Raw genomic sequence first — 18891 nt, 5'->3', positions numbered from 1 at the left:
GCAGAAAAAGCGGTCGTCGTGCACGCCAGCTAAAGATTTGGCCGGCTGTACATAGCAATGCTGCATGGACGCATTATCCGCATCACTGTGCTGAAGAATATCTGAAGGTAATTCGCGAAAATATGTTACTGTGAATAATTCGCCAAGAGTTGATCTAAAAAAAAATCCTGACGGGCCGCTTCAAAGCTGTCATCAAGCGCTTTCAATTCGGATAGGTTTTATCAGTTCACTGACGATATTTCCGAAAACACACCCACAGCTGCGGTCCAATGCCCGGTCGTATGCGCGGAAGCGTCAGCTTGAACGCCTAAAGGGTGCAAGTGCATATGTGTAGAGTGGCAGAAGCTTCCCAATCATGGCATATTGTTTCATGCGTAGTGCAGCCCGCTACTGCAGCTGGCGTTGGGGTCGCCGCGTGCGCCCCCATTTACTGTGACAGCGCTTTACTCGGGCGAAACAATACCTTTTGCGTCAGCCTATTGTCGCTAAGCTGTCAGTAAGCCGACTATGGAATACCGCTGTCCTAATGACACCTAAAAGTTCTTTGCGAATCATATTCTTCAGTTGCAAGATACAATTGCACAGCACAATGAATGGCAAGAAAGTGACAACAAACGAGAAATCGCAACAATGAACGAACTTACAACGCGAGCATTAAAAAGTTTTGCTCCCGCTACCTTGGGAGCAAAGTACTCGGAATGTGCACACGGCGGTCCGATTCATTTCAAACCCCAACAACGTACGACTGCCATTCCTAATGTCTGGTTTGGTTTTAGAAGCCTCGTGTTTCCCAATTATCGTTCAACATGTTTTTTTTGTCTTTCAGCACCACCGTCGACGTTACAACGGACGAAAACTTTTGGTCTGTACTTATTGCTTCAACACCAACGTTTTTAAACCGCATCTGCTTGGATCAGGGGACAGCTCAGAGATACCTCGCATCCAGGACTCTTCAGGAAGCAAAATGGTGAGTGTGTGCCTAGCGTGCAGGAACGCAAATTAAAGGTTGGCCGGCAAAGGGAATGTGCTCAAATCCTTACAGGACTGTCATCGTTGGAACACTGATGAGCTGTTTCTTCTACATCATCGCGACGGGCTCTGCTCTAGCTCTCATTCTCAGGTATCGCGGCTGCGACCCATTTCTTGCTGGATCCATTCAAAGATTTGACCAGGTGATGAAAACTCCGCAGTTGCTCATATCTACCCTTACTAAGCGCGCTTTTGGTCCTGAGGGCAATGTGGAGAACGTTCGGTTTGGTAACAGAAGATGGAGTCTTGACTTCAGAGAAAAAGCTGCGATGATGGAGACACTGTTGATGACTGTTCTCTGCAACCTAATGACTGGCGCGTTATTAAGCAAACAACGGCTTGGAGGAGTCAAATGGCGCTCAAAAGCAGCGGCGAAGTAGATGCTTTTAGAAGAATAGCCCCATGCCTGGCAAGCTTCAGAGAAATTGGTCGAAATTTTGGAGGAACGATTTTCATTGCTAGCGCAAGAAGTCATGCGTAGTGTAAAGAATATATGTATAGGAATGTTGATTCTGAGTCCTTCAGAGTGAATTTCATCTCCTAATTTTTCAGTTGCATTTCTAAGCACTCTCAAATTTATGAAACAAAAAAAGCCACATGGCATAAGCGATCGTATAACAGCAAATAAATTGAATTTGAACTTTAGTTTTCTCTCCAGGACATCTACAACAGCAGCTCGGCTGTGCGCAACGTGGTTTTATAAAGGTATAAAAAAATTCCCCGCCTCTGTGCACCTTAATTGAATTAGTCGTTTTGGCCACAAGCACCCACACTGTTTGACACGAATTTGAAGCTTAATACAGTGCTGTTGCAAAACTAGACTTCGAGAAAGCTCTCAAAATTCATCCTTGCTATTGAAAAGAAAAGTTGACTTATCGACAATTACAACTTCATACCTTATCAGCTTGGTGAGGTTCTTTTCTGATCTCTCTATGCTGTTCCGTTTCCCTGTGATCTCTCCACCATTAGAAACCGTCACTTCAAATAGAATGACATTTTCAGAGCTTTGTGTGTTCTTAGCTCATTCCTCAGTTCCAGCTCTATGGGCATCGACACCGTCCGTAGCACAGATATAGGGATTGTGCCAGTAACTGCATGGCGTGTTTATGTATTGACGGCAGCGCTGGTGGCGGTGGCCCGGTCGGCGTACATGGCAGCTGCCAGGACGCCATTGTGGGCTGCTGCCCCAAAATATCTTTAATAAGAAAGTCGGAGCGACTGTGTGGCAGCATCATCTTGCACAGTATGACGCATGTCGCAGTATATTAGTTCGAGCAACTGAAGGGAGCTTAGTATTTTCTGCTGATTTGTTTTTAACTTTATTATTATAAGAACTTAACTTGCGGCGTCATAGCAGGACTGACTGAGAACTGTATTCAATGCGCCTGCTTTTTTTTTTGAAATGAGGTTTATGCTCACAATCTCTGATTATGTGCCTTCCAGGGATAAATCTTTTCCAACTAAATCACATCCTGTTTTCTATCTGAAATGCAGATGAGTTTTGCGAAAAAACGCTACTGAGGACAACTGTTTGTTATTCCCTGAACGAAATGGGGTATGATTAAATCTGTAATATTTTTATTACGTAGGAGCACCTTTTATTCTTCTTTCAGACGAGCAATCCCACCCCATTGGCTTTCGCTGCTGTTTCTCGGGAGAGGCTGGCCCCATTCCAATCCCATTTTCAAGTTTATATGACCTCAGTTTTCATTAGGTGCCCTGTGCTGTAATGGAAACCGTCACTGAACGCCGCCGAAGTTAAGTATCTGTGACGACCTGTTTCTTTTTTTCTCCCCAGTTGCTTCCATTTCACATTGTTCAAGACTTTCGCAACTTTCCCGGTCTCTCTGGACTCTTTCTTGCTGGAGTCGTCAGTGCATCAATAAGGTACTGTATCGAAACGTGCAGTTAGAAAAAAAAATAAAACTTAAACGGCAATGACAAGATGCTAGATTGTATGCTGTGCGCCGAACTCGCTCTTTCAGGTAATGAGAATCGGCCGTGATTCTTAACTTGAGCCTCTAATTTAAAATAACTCTTAAGTGTCTCTCACTGCCAAAGAGAGGGTTCTGAATGTTTGTGGCCAATAACGTGCCTACACTAGCTGTTTCCAGCGAGAGAGTCGCGCGTTACTGAAGACAATAGCGAAGTTCAGGAACTACGTATGAGTACAGCGTGTCGTTTCTGACAGTGATACGAGTTAAAAAGGGCTGAAGAGATATTCGTAGATATGCTCACTTAACAATTCAGTAAATCTTGAAAGCATACTTTGCATTTTGGTCCAGACATTACAGAACTTTGCGGTTGTAAAACACTTTCGAAAGAAGTGTCGCCTTTTTATGGCTCTTGTGAGCACAATTTGTAGGGCCTCTAATTCAAAACAAATATTTCTTAAATCATGTTGCGCAACGTTTTATCACTCATGCCTTTCTCGCTGCTATCTCCCAGTACTGTGTCCTCGATGGTGAACTCTCAAGCAGCCGTTTGCTACTTCGACGTTGTGACGCCTTTCCTGAAGGTACCTAGTAAGCACGTGGGCTGCACAATTAAGGCACTAGGTAATGAACTGCGCCTATTCTTGCCTTTTTGCTAAGTAGTCTTTTCACCAGAAAGTGTGATAATACTTTTCATGAACAGCTTTTGCAGTTGGTGGTGTCATGACAGCCCTGAGCGTGACTGTCCCGTACCTGGGCTCTGCTCTGGCTGTAAGCGACTCTGTGCAAAATATATCGTCGCGTTCAGTGTAGAGAATTCAGTGCACCAACCGCAAATGTTTGTCAACAAACTACACGGCCATAAGCGACTGTAGTTCAGCAAAATTCTCGAAACTATTTTCATGAAATCATGCTTAATAAAATTTAAAGCAGCGAACTAGGCAAGCAACTTTTTTTGAGTAGAACTATCGTACTGCACCAGCTGAAAAAAAAAGGAAATGTGTGACATAAAATTTGGACTCGTCGTGTGGAGTTAATCTTGATGATTAAGGCCTTTTTACGCGAGATTGACAGTGGACGCTAAAAACAATCCAGGTGCTCGAAATCACCCGGAGCCCTACACTATTCATCCCCCGTAACGTCAGTGGCTTTGGGATTATAAACGCCATAAACCTAAACCAAACTAAGAATCCTGTTCGAGAGAATCTTGCAATTTTATTAGACGAAAATATAGAACATCAAGTTCTTTTTAATTCAGCCTAGCGTGTGTCCGTAACGTAGTTCAATGAGCTTGGGTCTCTACTTAAGCGTATAGTGATGACCAGACCTACTGGCCGTACTCTGCTCTCTGCTCAGCGGCCATAATCGCTTTTTTTCCTTTCGCTTTTCCGTAGACAGTTTATCATTTCGCAAGACAAATAACTGTTACTTGATAGATGTTACTTGACCGTAATATGAAAGCCTTCTCTTGTCGATCGCTCTATCGCAGATTTTCAACGCAGTAAACGCAGCAATCACTGGCCCATTCGTTGGACTGCTGTTTCTCGGCCTCACGGTGCCGTTCGCCAACAGCAAGGTACGCTGACGCTGATTAAGGCGCAGTGTCAATCACTCCGAAATACTCTCACGACGCCCCCTTCCTCGCTACGGGCGCTGTGTGTTCCATGAGTAATAAATACACACATAAATACAGTTATGAAACAATAGTTCGCTGACAACCGCACAAAGAACCCAAAAGTTGAATAACGTGAGAATCTATGCAAAGCTAGCGGGAAACAAAAAGATCAGTTAATCTGAGGACGAAAAGCAATAGAGGTATTGTTATTGGCGGTAATTTCTAGGAGATTCTTCAAACCAAGGTGTATTACGGCTGAGATTACCAGCGAGCTTTGCTGTTGTGGTGGTGGTGAAAACATTTATTGCCAAACAATGCGCTGCGGGGCAAACCCCACCCACTTACGAGGCCCGAGGAAACCCTTACGGGGCTGCCCTTAAAGCGCAAAGGACAGCCCTTGGAGGGATATCCGCTTCAAGGCGTCTGTAATTACCCGGCTGTGAGAGTGCATGGATGAAAAAAATTTCTGAAGAGGAAAATTTGAAGCAGCAATTGCCACGCTGTTGATTTCTGCACCAGAATTTCATTCATCACGAGATACGTTCTAGTGGAGACAAAAAAAGATTGACTATGGCTATTCCTGTTTTTAAGGAAGTTGACACAACGGATTGCAACTATCTACTTTCCGGCGCCGAAGTAAACACTACTTTTGAACTGCTTTTATTTAGGCTTGTACAGCTAGTGCGCCATTGCTTGACGACCGTCTCAGGGTGGTCGTTATTTTTGTCCGCCACCATCCAGAGAAAATACGTTTTACTATTGTGTTAGCCTTTTTGAAGCCGATCCGCTACCCGGTATTGAAATCAGGAACTAGGTGCAGACAAAACCTTACGTGCCTGGATTCTTCTGAGAGCAACATAGTCCTCACAGCAACTCCTTAGTGACGGCTTTCTAGGCAGCCTAGTGAACAGCTCTCGTGATTTATATAGGAAACCATAAGAATATATAAGAGAGTCTCGGAATGTCAACAGAGAATGCTCCATCGTTCTCCTCACATTTAAAGCTCCTTTTCTGACACTAGTGTGAATGAACGAAAACAATCTCTTTACCTTCTACGCGGAGATTGTCCTCGTTGGAAGCTTTGTAAAGCGAGAGATGCTTATGGGACAGCTTCTGCTATTTCCGGCGGGTTCTCCCGGTACTCGTGGGAGAGGGAAAGCGATAGATGGAGGAAACTTTGAGAGAAAAAGATCTCACAGCGCCAGCGCGCTTTGCTCTCCTGGCTGGGACCGAGTGAGGGAAAGCACGGTGCAAGATTGGAGGGGAGGGTGAATATGTGTAGCATTGATCCAAGTAATAACGGACTTCGAAAAATCCCACGCCAAGCTGGAAAAGTCTGCACAGCATGCAAATACAGGATAACTCTCGCTGAGTGTAGCGAATTGTGCGAAAACGTTGGGAACTTTTTTTACGAAGCGAGGGGTTGGAAACGTTGCAGGGTTCTGGCATTGTGACCCTCCTCATGGTGGCCTACCAGGTGGGACACATGGCGTACAGGCTGCACGCTGGCGCCCGAGCAGTGAGGGTGCCTGTGAGCCTAGAGTACTGTCCCGACAACTCTACAAGCTATGTGCTGGTGTCAAACACCACTCTCAGCGCCTCCTCGGAAAGGTGTGTGGGCCTTAAAGTTCTACCGCGACGCTAGTAGCAGATCCTTTGGATAAAGTGTGCAGTGTTATTCTGCAGGACAGAATTTTCAAAACAACACGATCGCTGCGGTAGTTTAAGGGAAAAGAAACGAAGGCACCCGTACTTCATTCGTAGCATATTTCTACATAGTTTTGTCGAAATACCCAGGATATTTATTTCTCCTTAAGAGGCCGTAACAAGTACTTGAGCTTGCAGCAAGAAAATTATGCTGGGGTGCCACACAGTCGACAGTTTGGAAGTAGCCCGTGAAGATAATCTATAGAAACGAACATTGAAAAGCTAGCACGTATTTAGCAAAATGTTCTTCTGCGATCAGCGACATTCAGGTTATATGCAGATCTTATATGCAGCCTTCAAACACACAAACAATATTATTTTATGCGTTATGTGGTGCAGGAATCCATTTCGAGAACATCGATTGCAACCTTTTTTTCCATATTGTGATGTACAGTGAGAGATAACGCACAATGCGGAAAGTTGTTCAAAATAGACGCTGATTCAATGCCTTCGCAATGGAGTCCGATGACAGCAACAACGACATGCATAATGAGGCTTTGTACAAACGTTACAAAGGACATCCCAGCCGACAGTAGGTCTACCCAGCAGTGATCCAGCAAACTTTTTACAAGCGTGTGAAGGTACATCTCATCAGCTTACTGGTCGGATAGCATACTGGTGTTTGATTTAAGGAGCTCTCAGCATATTTAGCTGGTGAGTTACAGACATGACTGTTCATGACTGTTCTCATGACTGTTCATCGTCGTTCGAATTCACCATTGCTTTACATCACAAATAATTAGCGACATACTAAATCTAGAAGTGTAATCACATATTCTATTTTCGCTAGTTACAAAGTGCTGCTGAGTACCTGTACAATTCCAGTCGTGGGAAAAAAACATAGCCATATAGAGCACGTAAACTGTTTTGGCACGAAAAACCTCGTTTCCATATTAATTTGTTTCTTGTGTCTGTAACTTAGCTACTGAATAAAATTAGAGCTTACAATTCATGGCGTATCTTTTTCGACGAAAGTTCACCTGCTTGTCTTACCTTTTGTTGTCTCTCCTCGGGCAATTTGGTTTTTCAAAATTTTCTTCTTGCGTTAAAACTGGACCTAAGGTGGGCTCATTAATAAAAACACCTGCTTGTTTTGACTGGCACCGCCCTATCTAATTACGAACGAGGTGTCTGTTATGCCCACACCATGCGCATCACGAAAGGGTCGTGTAAATAACATGAGCCGCTGACCTAAACTGGACAGCACGAAAACAGTAAGTTAGATTGGCTTCTTCAAAAAGAAACCAATAGAAACTCTGCAAAAAATTTGTGAACCTCTCTTATTTAGCGGCAGGAGCAATTTGTTTTCAGTCTATAGTAAAGAGTCCTGTCAAGATAGTATCGATGCGCTACGTTAAAATGCTCAAAAATTCAAATATTGTTTCTAGCAGGCATCCAGCCGCCGTTTTCTTCTCCAGCAGGACTGGCAGCAAAAACCTGTTTCAAAGGGTTTGCATAAGTACAAGGGTAGGCTTGTAGTGTTGTTATGTTGGCGAACGTACTCGTAGCTGAGCTATAGCGCGTTCTGAACTCAAGGCGTCAAGAAAATAGTCTATAATGCCACTCTAAATGCAGGCTGAGAAAAAAAGACGGGTTTGCGAGTACTTAACTTGAATTTACATTATCCTCTTAAGAAACGGTAACTTAATTAATATATGCCGGTACGACAACCCTACTGATAGGGAATAAGAACGTGCACAGGCACTCATTTTGAAGGAAATCATTAGGCTATGAAATTGAAGAAACTTCGGTAGGGTTGCATCACCTCAAAAGAAAGCTAAATCTAATGCCAGACAACGTGAAGTTATTTCTGAATCTAGGAGACGGCGCCTGGATGCCTTGCGTAAGGATTTAGATCAGTGGCAGGTGCAATCATGCCGAACTTTCGTGGACATTCAGCAACTGAAGTCATCTTTTGGCTGCTAGTAGCGCCGGTGCCGCGGAACGGAGTTGAGATATTTTGAACTCGCATTTTCCGCAACACTAGAGAGTCCCGAAAAGTTCCACTCGAGCATGATAATTGTCATATCTGAATCTTCCACGTCACTGCAAAATTTGACTTATAGAATAGTTCCTAAACTCGCAATGTTCCGACGGCGATATAAAATCCAAGGAATGTACCAAATATTCAAAATCTCCGAGGTGATTTTAACAGTCTGAGGCCACGTGGCATGAGGTTGCCGCCATGGGAACTACCAGTGTTCTTTTTATTTCAGATTTCCTGCGGCTGATATGAATTAAAAACTCCCAGACCTCAACTTTTGCTGCTGGACAATGCAACATAGGTTTTGCTGCTACCCATGTCACCCTTCCGTTTCTAAATATTTATTGAAGTCTAACACAGCGCTCCTGTCAGTGCGACAGGAGTCGCTCCTGTCAGTGCTTCATAAGCACGTCATACCCCGGAGGAATCCTGTGGTGTAAATATTGTTCAAATTTGACGAAAACTTGAACATTTCGATACACCTCCGTGTTTGTACAGGAACGTGATATAACAAATTAATGTTTGAAGGCGATAAATCGCTCGTCCATTGTCATTAATTCCCTTCTTCCGTTGGTTGAAAGCCGTGGGTATGTCCGTGGGACCACCGTGAGAGGACAGAATGGATTCGAAATGGATGAAAGAAATTAGACAGCTCGTATAAAATGTCTCAACAGGTTATGCGTCGAATATAGGCAGGGAGGCTGCTTTGCGAATCGGTTGGAGCTAGGATCGGATTAGATAAGAGGGCCACCAGCGGTGAGCCGGACCTATGGCCAGTTAGCGTGCGCGAACCCGTGCAGACGACTCTTGAAAACCAGGCACACAACACGACAGTATGAACAGTGCAGCACTGTGATCGATGCCAGCGACTAAAGGCACGCGCAAGGTCAAGTTGGATAAAAAGTGCTGAGAATGCAATGAAGGATTAAATGCTGCCAGGCAGCGCACAGAGACGACGAACATGAAAAGACAAACAGCAAGGCGTGCCTTGCTGTGTGTCTTTTCTTATTCGCCGTCTCTGTGCGCTGCCTGGTAGCAATGAATCTATACCAACTAGCCCAAGTAGCCGTTCTAACACAATGAAGGAAAGTACCCGTATATATCTGTATCTTCAATTCACGCCTGCGTTACCTTTGTTCATATATGTTCTTTCAATGCTTAATCGAATATGTTCTTGGCGCAAATCCAAATCCTAAGCAATTTTTCAGGGTTTAGCGTTTTTTCTTATAATTTTCTCAATCTCAACTACGCACGCTTTTACGTGTTCTAGTGGCGAATGATTTACAATTTTTAAACTCTTCACTGTGACTCTTTCTTTCCCTCATATCACAGCTTCCTTTATTCCTTCTCTCACCGTACGGTCCATGCGTCCTTGCCGAATAAGTCTGCTCCTACGTGTTTCGGTTCTTTATAAACAGTTGTTCCTGGTGTAATTTATTACAGGTCACAGAACAGCATTCCGCTACTCAGTCTGTCTCCATTCTGGAGCAGTTTCATCAGTGGCCTTGTTACGTATGCTGGAGGTGTCGCGCTGAGCCTTCTTTTAGGTACGTATTTTTCTCATTCGCATCGTATAAACGCTTGTATGAAGGGTGATTGCGATGCGGTTTTCTTATCATTGTATAATGTGTCAACTCAGACTTAGCCTATTACACGAATCATACCAGCGTCGCCTTTCCAAAGTACTGCTGGTATTACTGCTGGAAGCTAATCCAGTTCGATCTCTGCGAGTCTTTCCGTCAGCTGCAAGAACACAAAACCCGCAGTCAATGAAAAACGATCGCATTGTTATAATAACAAGAAGTTCTGGCTCTTGCATGCTCGTAAGACTAGTGCGATTAAAAAGTGAGACAAGAAAACGCACACACAGTTTCTGTGCGGTGCTCGCAGTTAGTGGAGAATTTCTCTTTGTGTGGAAGGAAGCGGCCCTTGTAAAGACGAGTTATATTTATGCGCTCAGGAGACACTAAAGCTGGGGTGCTTGATGTACTCCACATCAATACAATTCTATAAATATGTTCGGGTACGTCTTTTACCAACTTGAAACAAATGCGAATCCCTCGAGATAAACGATGATTAGAATTTATTTGATCGGTGATTTTCTAATTTGGCCTTAATGTACTACCGCCCGCGCTGTCAACACAGTGCAGAAAGTAAAGACGTTGTTCTGAAACATACTCGTGTACGATTGGGTTTATGTAATTTGCGAAGCACCACGGCCCATCTGGTGGCTGATAAAAGGGTGTTTTCCAAGGATGCCATCGGGAGTTTCAAATGCACTTTGTCTCGCTGAGTAATACATCCCGAAGAAAGCGGCTACTGACAGTCAAGTTGCTAATTTTAGAATATACATCTGTCATTCTCCCTTTCGTCAGAGTCGTTACGTTGTCACATGGTGATATCTACAAATACATTTGCAGGCTCTCCGACGCAATTTCCTTGATGTTCCCTCCCTGGGCAAACTGCGCCCTCTCTTTCGGTAGCCTGGTTAATTCTATTTCTTTAATCGTACTTACCTGCAAGTAAACTCCTTTCAGGTGTTTTAGAACCCAGAGCGCCAGGGAGAACTGCGGGGTTCATATAATGGACGGATGGCGTTCACAGCAATTATCGAGTACGGTTTTCAGAATTACTTTCATGGGCATAACGTACGGTGTCCAGGTTATGTGCATGGCGTCGCCAGTGTTCCTATGTATCGCGGCCTTTTTTATGCGCTTCTCCGTACAGCTTCTATATATGCAACATATTCCGTATGAGCCACACAGTGAAAACACGACGTGTTTCACTTGAGCTTCGTCGCAATGGTACCAAACTACACAAAGGTGATTGTTTCGAGATCTTTTTGTAACCACAAGAACGTGTCGTGAGGACATTTGAAGTCCTTTAGTGGTCTTGAATAAACAGCGCGAACGAAGACGAGCACAAAAGACAAGAAAATGGACGACACAGCGCTGTGTCGTCCATTTTCTTGTCTTTTGTGCTCGTCTTCGTTCGCGCTGTTTATTCAAGATGCTTAACCAACTAGCCCGCCAAAACGTGTCCTTTAGTGGATAAATACATAGAAAACTAGTAGCAATCCACTTTTGGCACCGAAACAAAAATCCCGTGTCGTTCTGAGGCGTGCGTTACATGGTAGTGGCCAGCGCCTCTGGGTCTCCAAAATTCCAAAGCGCCGCTTTGAGAAGCCGCTATATGACATGACATTTTGTGTCCATTGTTGTAGAACTTTGCAATAACTTTACACTTGCATATATTTTGAATTGTTGCGATTATGAACGAAAATAGGTATAAACGTTTTTGTTTCCCTCATTTGCGCACATTAGGATTACTGTTTAAACGAAGACCGAAACCAGTGCAGTTTTGGTTGTGTGAGAGGTTTCAGCGGCAATGTGGAATATTGGCTTTGAGATCAATCCGGTTCGCCATGTCGCGGAGCAGCAGCGAATCCTCCCTACTGTTGATACCCGCTCGCTTCATCTGCTATCTAACAGTGTTTACGTGCACGAGTTAGGCCCACATTCCTGGTTACTGCTGTTTGTTTCAGTGCGCTATTATTTTGTTTTGTGCTCCATAAAGAACGAAATGTAACCATGCTATCATCCGTCGCTGCACTGAAGGCAAAAATGTTCATATCGAATGTGTCATGCTGGGCCATGACTTCCTTCGTCGGTCGCCGACACTTCAGGTCTTTTGTAGGGCGGCGTCTCGAACATGGCGGTGATGGCGTTAGGCAGCTGAAGAAGGAAGGAAGGAAAGAGGCTTTAATGGATAATGGAGAGGATTAGGCAGCTGAATGCAGCCGCTCAACGATTGCGTATATAGCCGTCAGTTACGTATGAGATCCGACAGGTGTACTGACAGACGGGTAGGCTTGAAGATTGCTTCCATGCATACTGTAGGTTGAACGAGCCATTCATTTTTTGCGCTTTTTGTGCAAGATGAAGTTGTTTGAATATTATTTTCTCGTTATAATAACATTTTTTTCTTGCAATATTAAATTCGTCGTTGTTGCTGTTAAACGAGAAGGCTACTGCGCACTCGTCACATCGCTGCAGGGTGAAATTTTCCCTTGTGAAATTGAAGAAAGCATATGAGGATTCACATCGGGCCCAGACTTTCATGTGACCGCTAATAATGCATTGTGAAGCTAGATCTTTTTTCCCTTGTAACCTTGCTATTTCCCTGTGTGTTTGAGCCCTCTCCTATATAATCCCATTGTATAGGTAAGAAATAGGAGCCACGTGTCCTGCACGTCACTGTGTGTAGCGGTGTATGATAAAGCTAAAATGAATCGCGCTAAACTATCTTGCTTCTCTCCTTGCATGGCGGCGTTAGCTTGACGAGAAGCAACAGATGTTGATAGCCGCATGAATTCAAGTACAATCTATTATTTTTCGCAAAAGTACAACAATGCGGAAGGTTTAATTTCCGGCGCCTGCTTTGCAAATATCCCCAAACTAAGTTCTGCATAAGGCAGAAGTCACTGTGAATATTTTTTTGTTCCAAACAGTTCTTTCATTCTCAGTGTAGCACCATGTCGCTGCATTTCGCAATGTCAAAATCCATTCTCTTAAGGTAACTAAATTTTCCTGTGTATTACTTCAGGTGAGACCGGCAGTGGGCGCACATTAGCAAATATTACACAATAAAAAAAACAGGCCCGTGAGCCCAATGAAGATAAAAACACCGAAAAATCATGCCAGCCAATCACAAAACAAGGCTTTTGTGGTTACGGTGGTTACGTGCTAGGCCCCTGTTTACCTACAAACCGCGCTTCTTTCAGGTAGTGTTTGCCAATTGGACGTTTTCTTTTTGCCAAAATCGTAACATTTTTGGCAGTGTATCATTCATCCCTTTCACAGAGCATGTTTCCTTAAGCAGAAGATCCTTCGTAAATTCGAAAGCACACTGCTACCGCATGTGTTTCCGCCGGAGCCGCCGACTGCCGATCCCCATTAGCGGAATGACGGTGGCCAGACTTGTAGATCGATCCTGCTGCTAATTAGTCTCCTTCTAATGAGGGCAAGAAATGTGCGACTATACTTCGCCTCACTAGGCCGAACAAATATGATTCGTAGTTTGAAATAAACACTTTTTCCCGGCAGGTGGCAGGCAGCGGCCTTCGGCTGGCAACTGCAACTTGACGAGTCGCCTAGTTTTCCCTTTGTGGCGTAGTCTAGGGTGCCTGCCTCGTGAGAAGCAAGTGGTATGTATTAGGCCTATTTAATCTTTTGCAACAGTAGCTTGTAGTTTAACACTAGTGTCTAAGGCATCAAACCTATAGCGCAACGAGTGAAAGTGAAAGTTTTCAGACTTACTTTTTGGAGCAGTTCTTGAAGTCTGTCACTCGCGGGGGCCAATACAGTAATAAACAACGGAATTCTTAAAAGCAATGCCACACAGATTTGTGTCTCTTACTTGTACACTTTCTCTTTTCTCTCTTTGGGGTTGTGCTCGGTATGGCGCTTTATACATGCATTCCCTCATAAGCTAGGCGAGCCGATGCGTATAAAGGGTAAATGTTGAGGGTGCGTTCTTGATGCAGGTATATGGAGAGGCACAGAAAATATTGTCATTTGAATGATGTGCCCAGGCCGGAGCAAAAAAAAAAATAAGTCAGTGTTTTTGGCGGGGTCTTTTGTCATGGACCAAACTCAAGACGTATGTTGATTACGATGATAAGGTGTAATGTTTAATGCCAAAAATACCGCTTTGGCTGAAAGGATACGAACTCTGTTACATACAAGAAAGATGAGGACGGATTGTGGCGAGTAGCTAGGTGCCCCTCTGCCAGCTTGTTATGGAGCTGCCGATAAATCTTCTTCAACTTAGTACTGGTTTATTCGTAATAATAATAAAGAAATATTTCTGTTTTTACAGGTATCCCTCCAAAACGACACGAAACAACGCGAGGCGGCTGACACCAGCGAACAAGTGCCACTGAGCACTGAAGCTTTTTTCTGAACGGCTACGGCGAAGTTTCATTGCGTCTTAATATTTGTACAGCTTTGTTGCAATGTGGCAGTCACAGCTATACATTTTCAATATTTTCATTGGCGCCAATAGTATCCAACGCACGTGCAAAGGTGTTGCTGGCACAATGAATATTTATTATATTCTCGGTGCTCTGAAAGCCCGCTTACAAGCCAAGAGTCAAACTGATTTTCTGTTTCTTACACCATTCAATGCAAAGCCGTCCTTCCTATCTGTCCTTCAATAAGCCGCTTCTAGAGAACGTAGGTCTCTTTTCACCGGTGTGTCCAACCTATGGTATGAAAAAGGAGAGGTGGACATCCGTGTTTAATACAGACTTCTCAGATGTCCTTGCTCGTCCGGCTGTCAGGAAACTACCCGCCGAACAACGGTTGAATGAAGGGTCCCAGTAGGTAGCCAAGCTCTTTAAACTTACATCCGATTTTGTGTAAGTGTGAACGTCCAGATTTCTGAAGCTGATATTGCACGGCAGATCGTAAAGGGTATAAACGATGACGCCTTTCAGAAGCTTTTAGCGAGGCACTTGCGCCCGACTGCAGACGTCCCCCTCAGCCAAAGCTTCTAGATGCTACGGCAGCAAAGGGTCTACTCGCCAGCACTTCCCATGCTGACGGCCGCTTGCCGTCCAGACGCTTGCAGCTGACAACCGCTCACTTCTGCCGAAAATCAGCGAATTTGTTTCCTACTTTCTGCCCAGCCCTCAAGAGCCACCACCATATTTGGCTCCGCCCTACTACATGTCACTTAGTAATAGGCTGCCGAGGCTCTCTCGCCAATTCATCAGCCACCACCGGGCGCTGCATGCTCCGTTGAAGTACGCTTGCGTTGTCGCAAAACCTCCGGGACCTGCCTGCCTTATGTTCGATCGGCTGCGTGACTAAGGAATCCTTGGCACACAGCCGACAATCGCTCGTGCGACACTTGCTGATTGCTGGGCTCGTAATTTCCGTCACCGCCTCCAACTCGCAAGACCAACTGCCAAGCTCCCGGGTACTGACCCCCACCGAGTCAGCAATCCTCGCCTGCTAAGCCACCAGCAAGCGGTCCTTTTTTCACCTGGCCGATCGGCCTCCATCAACCGCCCTGCACCTTCGCTGCGATGTCCCCCACTCTTTCCCCTTCGCGTGCGCTCCGCTGCCGTACTTCACATTTCGCGATTTTTTAGAATCTCCTTCATCGCCTTCACTGCGGCTCCGATATCCGGAAGTGATGGCCGGTTATTCCACTACAGCTGTGCCTGCAAATATGCACCTATGTTAAGCTGACCGACAGTGCGGACAGTCGGGAGGGTTGAAGAGATCCTGACATGTAGAGCTTCGTCCCCAAGTATATCCTCTCATGCCTCGGTCAACGTCGTGAGACACCTGCTCATTGTTCCACTGGAGAGTTGCAGCGCTACTTTCCTCTGGACGACCATTTGATCGTGTCGGCTTTGAATCATACCGCGCGTTTTCTTACACTGAAGCCAGCAACCATTACCATATTGTCGTGGTTGATCATCTGAATAGGTGTCAGAGAAAAAGCCGCCCTTCAAGCTACGGCAGCGGCAGACCTTTCCTCATTCGTTTTCCAGTGGTTCAACCCTCGTCATGACCCGTCTCGTTAACTGTTCAGTGACAGAGGGCGCCTCTCTTTTCTGACATTGTAAATGCCTTGCCCACCAAGCAGAAGGCAAAAATTCGAGCGCTGCTCGCCTACCATCCGCAGGCCAACGTCCTGACGAGCGAAGTAACCATGACGTCGACGGCATCCTGTTAAAGTGCATCACTTGTAAGCACTGAAATTGGAATCTCATCAGTCTGTACGTCATTTGAGATTAAAATATCACGGCGCAGTCCACTGACGGCTTCTTTCTTTTCTTGATATTTTAACCTCAAGTGACATCCTGTTAATGTGCATCGCTTGTAACCACCGAAATTGGAATCCCATCAGTCTGTATGTCACCTGAGGTTAAATATCATGGCGCAGTCCACTGACGGCTTCTTTCTTTTCTTGATTTTTTTGCGGCCGTCAGCCCCCTGGAGCAATTTTTACAATTTTACATTACCAACCTTACGAGTCGGAGTACACCGCTGTTTCTAAAGCCACGCTAAACGAAGGAGACTGAATCCTACTCTGGCCAGAAATCCGATCACGAAAACGATGAAACCACACCGCACTTCCCTTCTTGAACGCTTGTGGCGCTCTGGATTTCGGCAGTACACCTGTACTGTCCTCGAATTTACTTGATATGTATCACGGCCGCTACCGCGTCCTGAAGCGGGATCTCCTTATCTATGGTGTCGAATCTCTCACGTTCTCTCGTGAATTCCTTCGCCCCACACACGAGACTATTCGTGCCCAGTGCTTCAAGTTAGATTATGAACTTTCCATCTTTCCGTCGCCGTAGATCGCTACTGTTTAGCTTGTTCTCTTAGGGGATGATTGCAAAGGCAAAGGCAATGCACTTCAGTGACATTGATACTCCTGCGCATGCCTGCGCTGGAGCAGGCTGATCTAGGACTGCTGTCAACGCTGCTCTCATTGTCCGGGCTCCTACCAACAAACCCCATCATACAAAATGTATATATTATGCGGGGATAGATGACTTTTCGATACCCATGGGGCAGAATTCTCAAATATTTTGTTAAAGAAGTAATTCAAATTTTCTCGGTCTAATTTTTCTGTTGAGGCCAATGGTGGCTTTGCTTAGGATCGCTCTGTTCACTTCCACCACCCTAATACTTAACTGAAAACCCTCATTGGCTTATGGAAGTTTCTCAGCAATGCCAGGATATATCTTCGCGCCGGTGGCGTGGCGATGACTGTGAGCAGCTGTATCAATTACTGCTACCAGATCTACATTACGATTTCCTTATTAGCCTCTGTTTGAAATTGTGCTCATCACTGTTTCGCATAATCCTCATGTTTTATTAATTGTGCAGCGATTTTATTTCGTGTCTTTTTACGTGAATAAATTTGGCGCCATCAATATGCATTGCTTCTTACCAATGCTTATACGGCGCAAAATCAGGCTGTACTCTAATTTTAGGGGGTAATCACGAAAAAAGACAAAATAAATCATTTTAAAGGATCTAGTCGAAAGGCATTCTGTGATCATCATTCAGGATACATACACCTCACAAGAATCAGTTTTTTTTTCGCAAGAATCATGCGTGTAATCAGGATATGTAATGTTAACAGTGGTGCACCCATGAATATCAAAAATTAAAGAAAACAAACAGGAGATCGTCGCAGTGTTTCGTATATGTTCTCCCCCTAATACAACCTGCAGCTGCACCGGCGAATACAATTTTCCCGGGAACGCCACCTGCTTAGAAACCAGCTGTTTTAGGCTAACAAAATACAAGTGAATTCTTAGAGCTCGCAGCGCTTCGCTTACATCGAACGGCGTGAGCCGGCAGGCAAAGGCTGCTGGGAGTGACAGCTTGGAAATGGAAGACAAATATTGCAGCTGCAAAAACTAGTGCACAGGCGAAGCTTTTCCGTCACGCGTTATAGCACCGAGACAACAGCCGACTGCTAATGAACTTTTATTATTGTAGATTAGAACTGCTTATTCAGAGAGTTCTTGATTCCAAAGTGAAACTAGACCGTCGGGGGAGCTTCTATCGTGCTATGGCGGTACTTTATCTTGTGAACTACAGGAAAGATAATGTTAGGAAGCGGAGGAAAGAATGCTCGTTCTCGAGGAAGGCACCATTCATTGGCTGAATGCTAGATAAGGTATTTATTATTTTTACTAAAGCGTATTCACGTCAAGGTCACAAACTTGTCAAAGAAACATTACTCCTGTTTTTTGCATAAGGCGAAACAAATTGGGAAGCAGGATTTTGTGCTCCACCTTAACATTGAATAACGCATTCGTTCAGATGCAATCTGTGATATTGGCCCAGTCATGTGTACCCTTAAGATATCCTGCAACATGACTAAAACAATGGACTTTTCATTACACTCCAGTAACTGAAATTTCTATGAAGCCGTGCAATAAAGTATAATATTGGCGTTAGTGGTAGAGAACCAAAGACCAGGCAGGGTACCTGTGAGAGCGGCAATAAAATTACCCACGCATCCGCAGCATTCTCAAGAAACGGGAAAATTTTGAGCAGCTCTGATGACTTTCTTTATTAGTGAAAAGGACTTGAAGGGACACAAGTCACGCCTTAACGGTATGATGCGATAGCGTTATTAGCGTTATAGGCTCTTCAGCGGCCTGAGAGCGGGGGGGGGGGGGGGGGGGGGGAACGGACGGGTGATCATTCGCTCACAACACATTCTCTTGGGCATTCGAAGTCATCGTGTCCTGTTTCCCCTCTGACGTGAGGATGAAGTCGACGTTTACACTTTCCGGTTCCAATAAAGATGGCACAACCGCGGCCATGGTTTGGTATAACCATGATTCAGGGTTGCGTCACGCTTATGGGCGTCCTTGCAGAGTTGAGGGGAAATTAAACACAAGACACAGTAACAGAGAAAATAGGTTTGATTATTAGTTTAAGCTGCGACTGGTGTTCGTGCAGCTTACCCACCAGATGCGGTGCGACCGTTCAACCAGTTTGCGTCCTTCCTGGAGATGGCTCGATCCACGTTCGGCTCTGCGCTTGATTCAGGAGACTGCTAGAGTGTCT

At 44.8% G+C, this 18891-nt stretch overlaps 1 protein-coding gene across 2 annotated transcripts in view; it reads left to right on the top strand.

Annotated features, from left to right (window-relative positions):
• The window catches only part of LOC149359532 (sodium-coupled monocarboxylate transporter 1-like), a 38950-nt gene extending 21181 nt beyond the window's left edge, over positions 1-17769 (top strand). For both annotated transcript variants that reach the window (XM_089571729.1, XM_089571728.1), the window contains 10 exons: positions 827-967; positions 1043-1172; positions 2828-2916; positions 3478-3587; positions 3667-3734; positions 4453-4539; positions 6017-6189; positions 9713-9816; positions 13375-13475; positions 14150-17769. In XM_089571729.1, coding sequence (XP_089427855.1) covers positions 827-967; positions 1043-1172; positions 2828-2916; positions 3478-3587; positions 3667-3734; positions 4453-4539; positions 6017-6189; positions 9713-9816; positions 13375-13475; positions 14150-14233 — 1087 coding nt within the window. In that variant the 3' untranslated portion in view covers positions 14234-17769. The remainder of the gene's footprint in view (positions 1-826; positions 968-1042; positions 1173-2827; positions 2917-3477; positions 3588-3666; positions 3735-4452; positions 4540-6016; positions 6190-9712; positions 9817-13374; positions 13476-14149) is intronic.
• The last annotated feature ends 1122 nt before the right edge of the window (positions 17770-18891 follow it).

This window comes from Amblyomma mixtum, chromosome 2 (assembly GCF_055824585.1).
Source record: "Amblyomma mixtum isolate Tamu chromosome 2, ASM5582458v1, whole genome shotgun sequence".
Taxonomy (NCBI): Eukaryota; Metazoa; Arthropoda; class Arachnida; order Ixodida; family Ixodidae; genus Amblyomma; species Amblyomma mixtum.
Note: the sequence above shows the minus strand (reverse complement) of the source record. Positions and strands in the feature narration are given on the sequence as shown.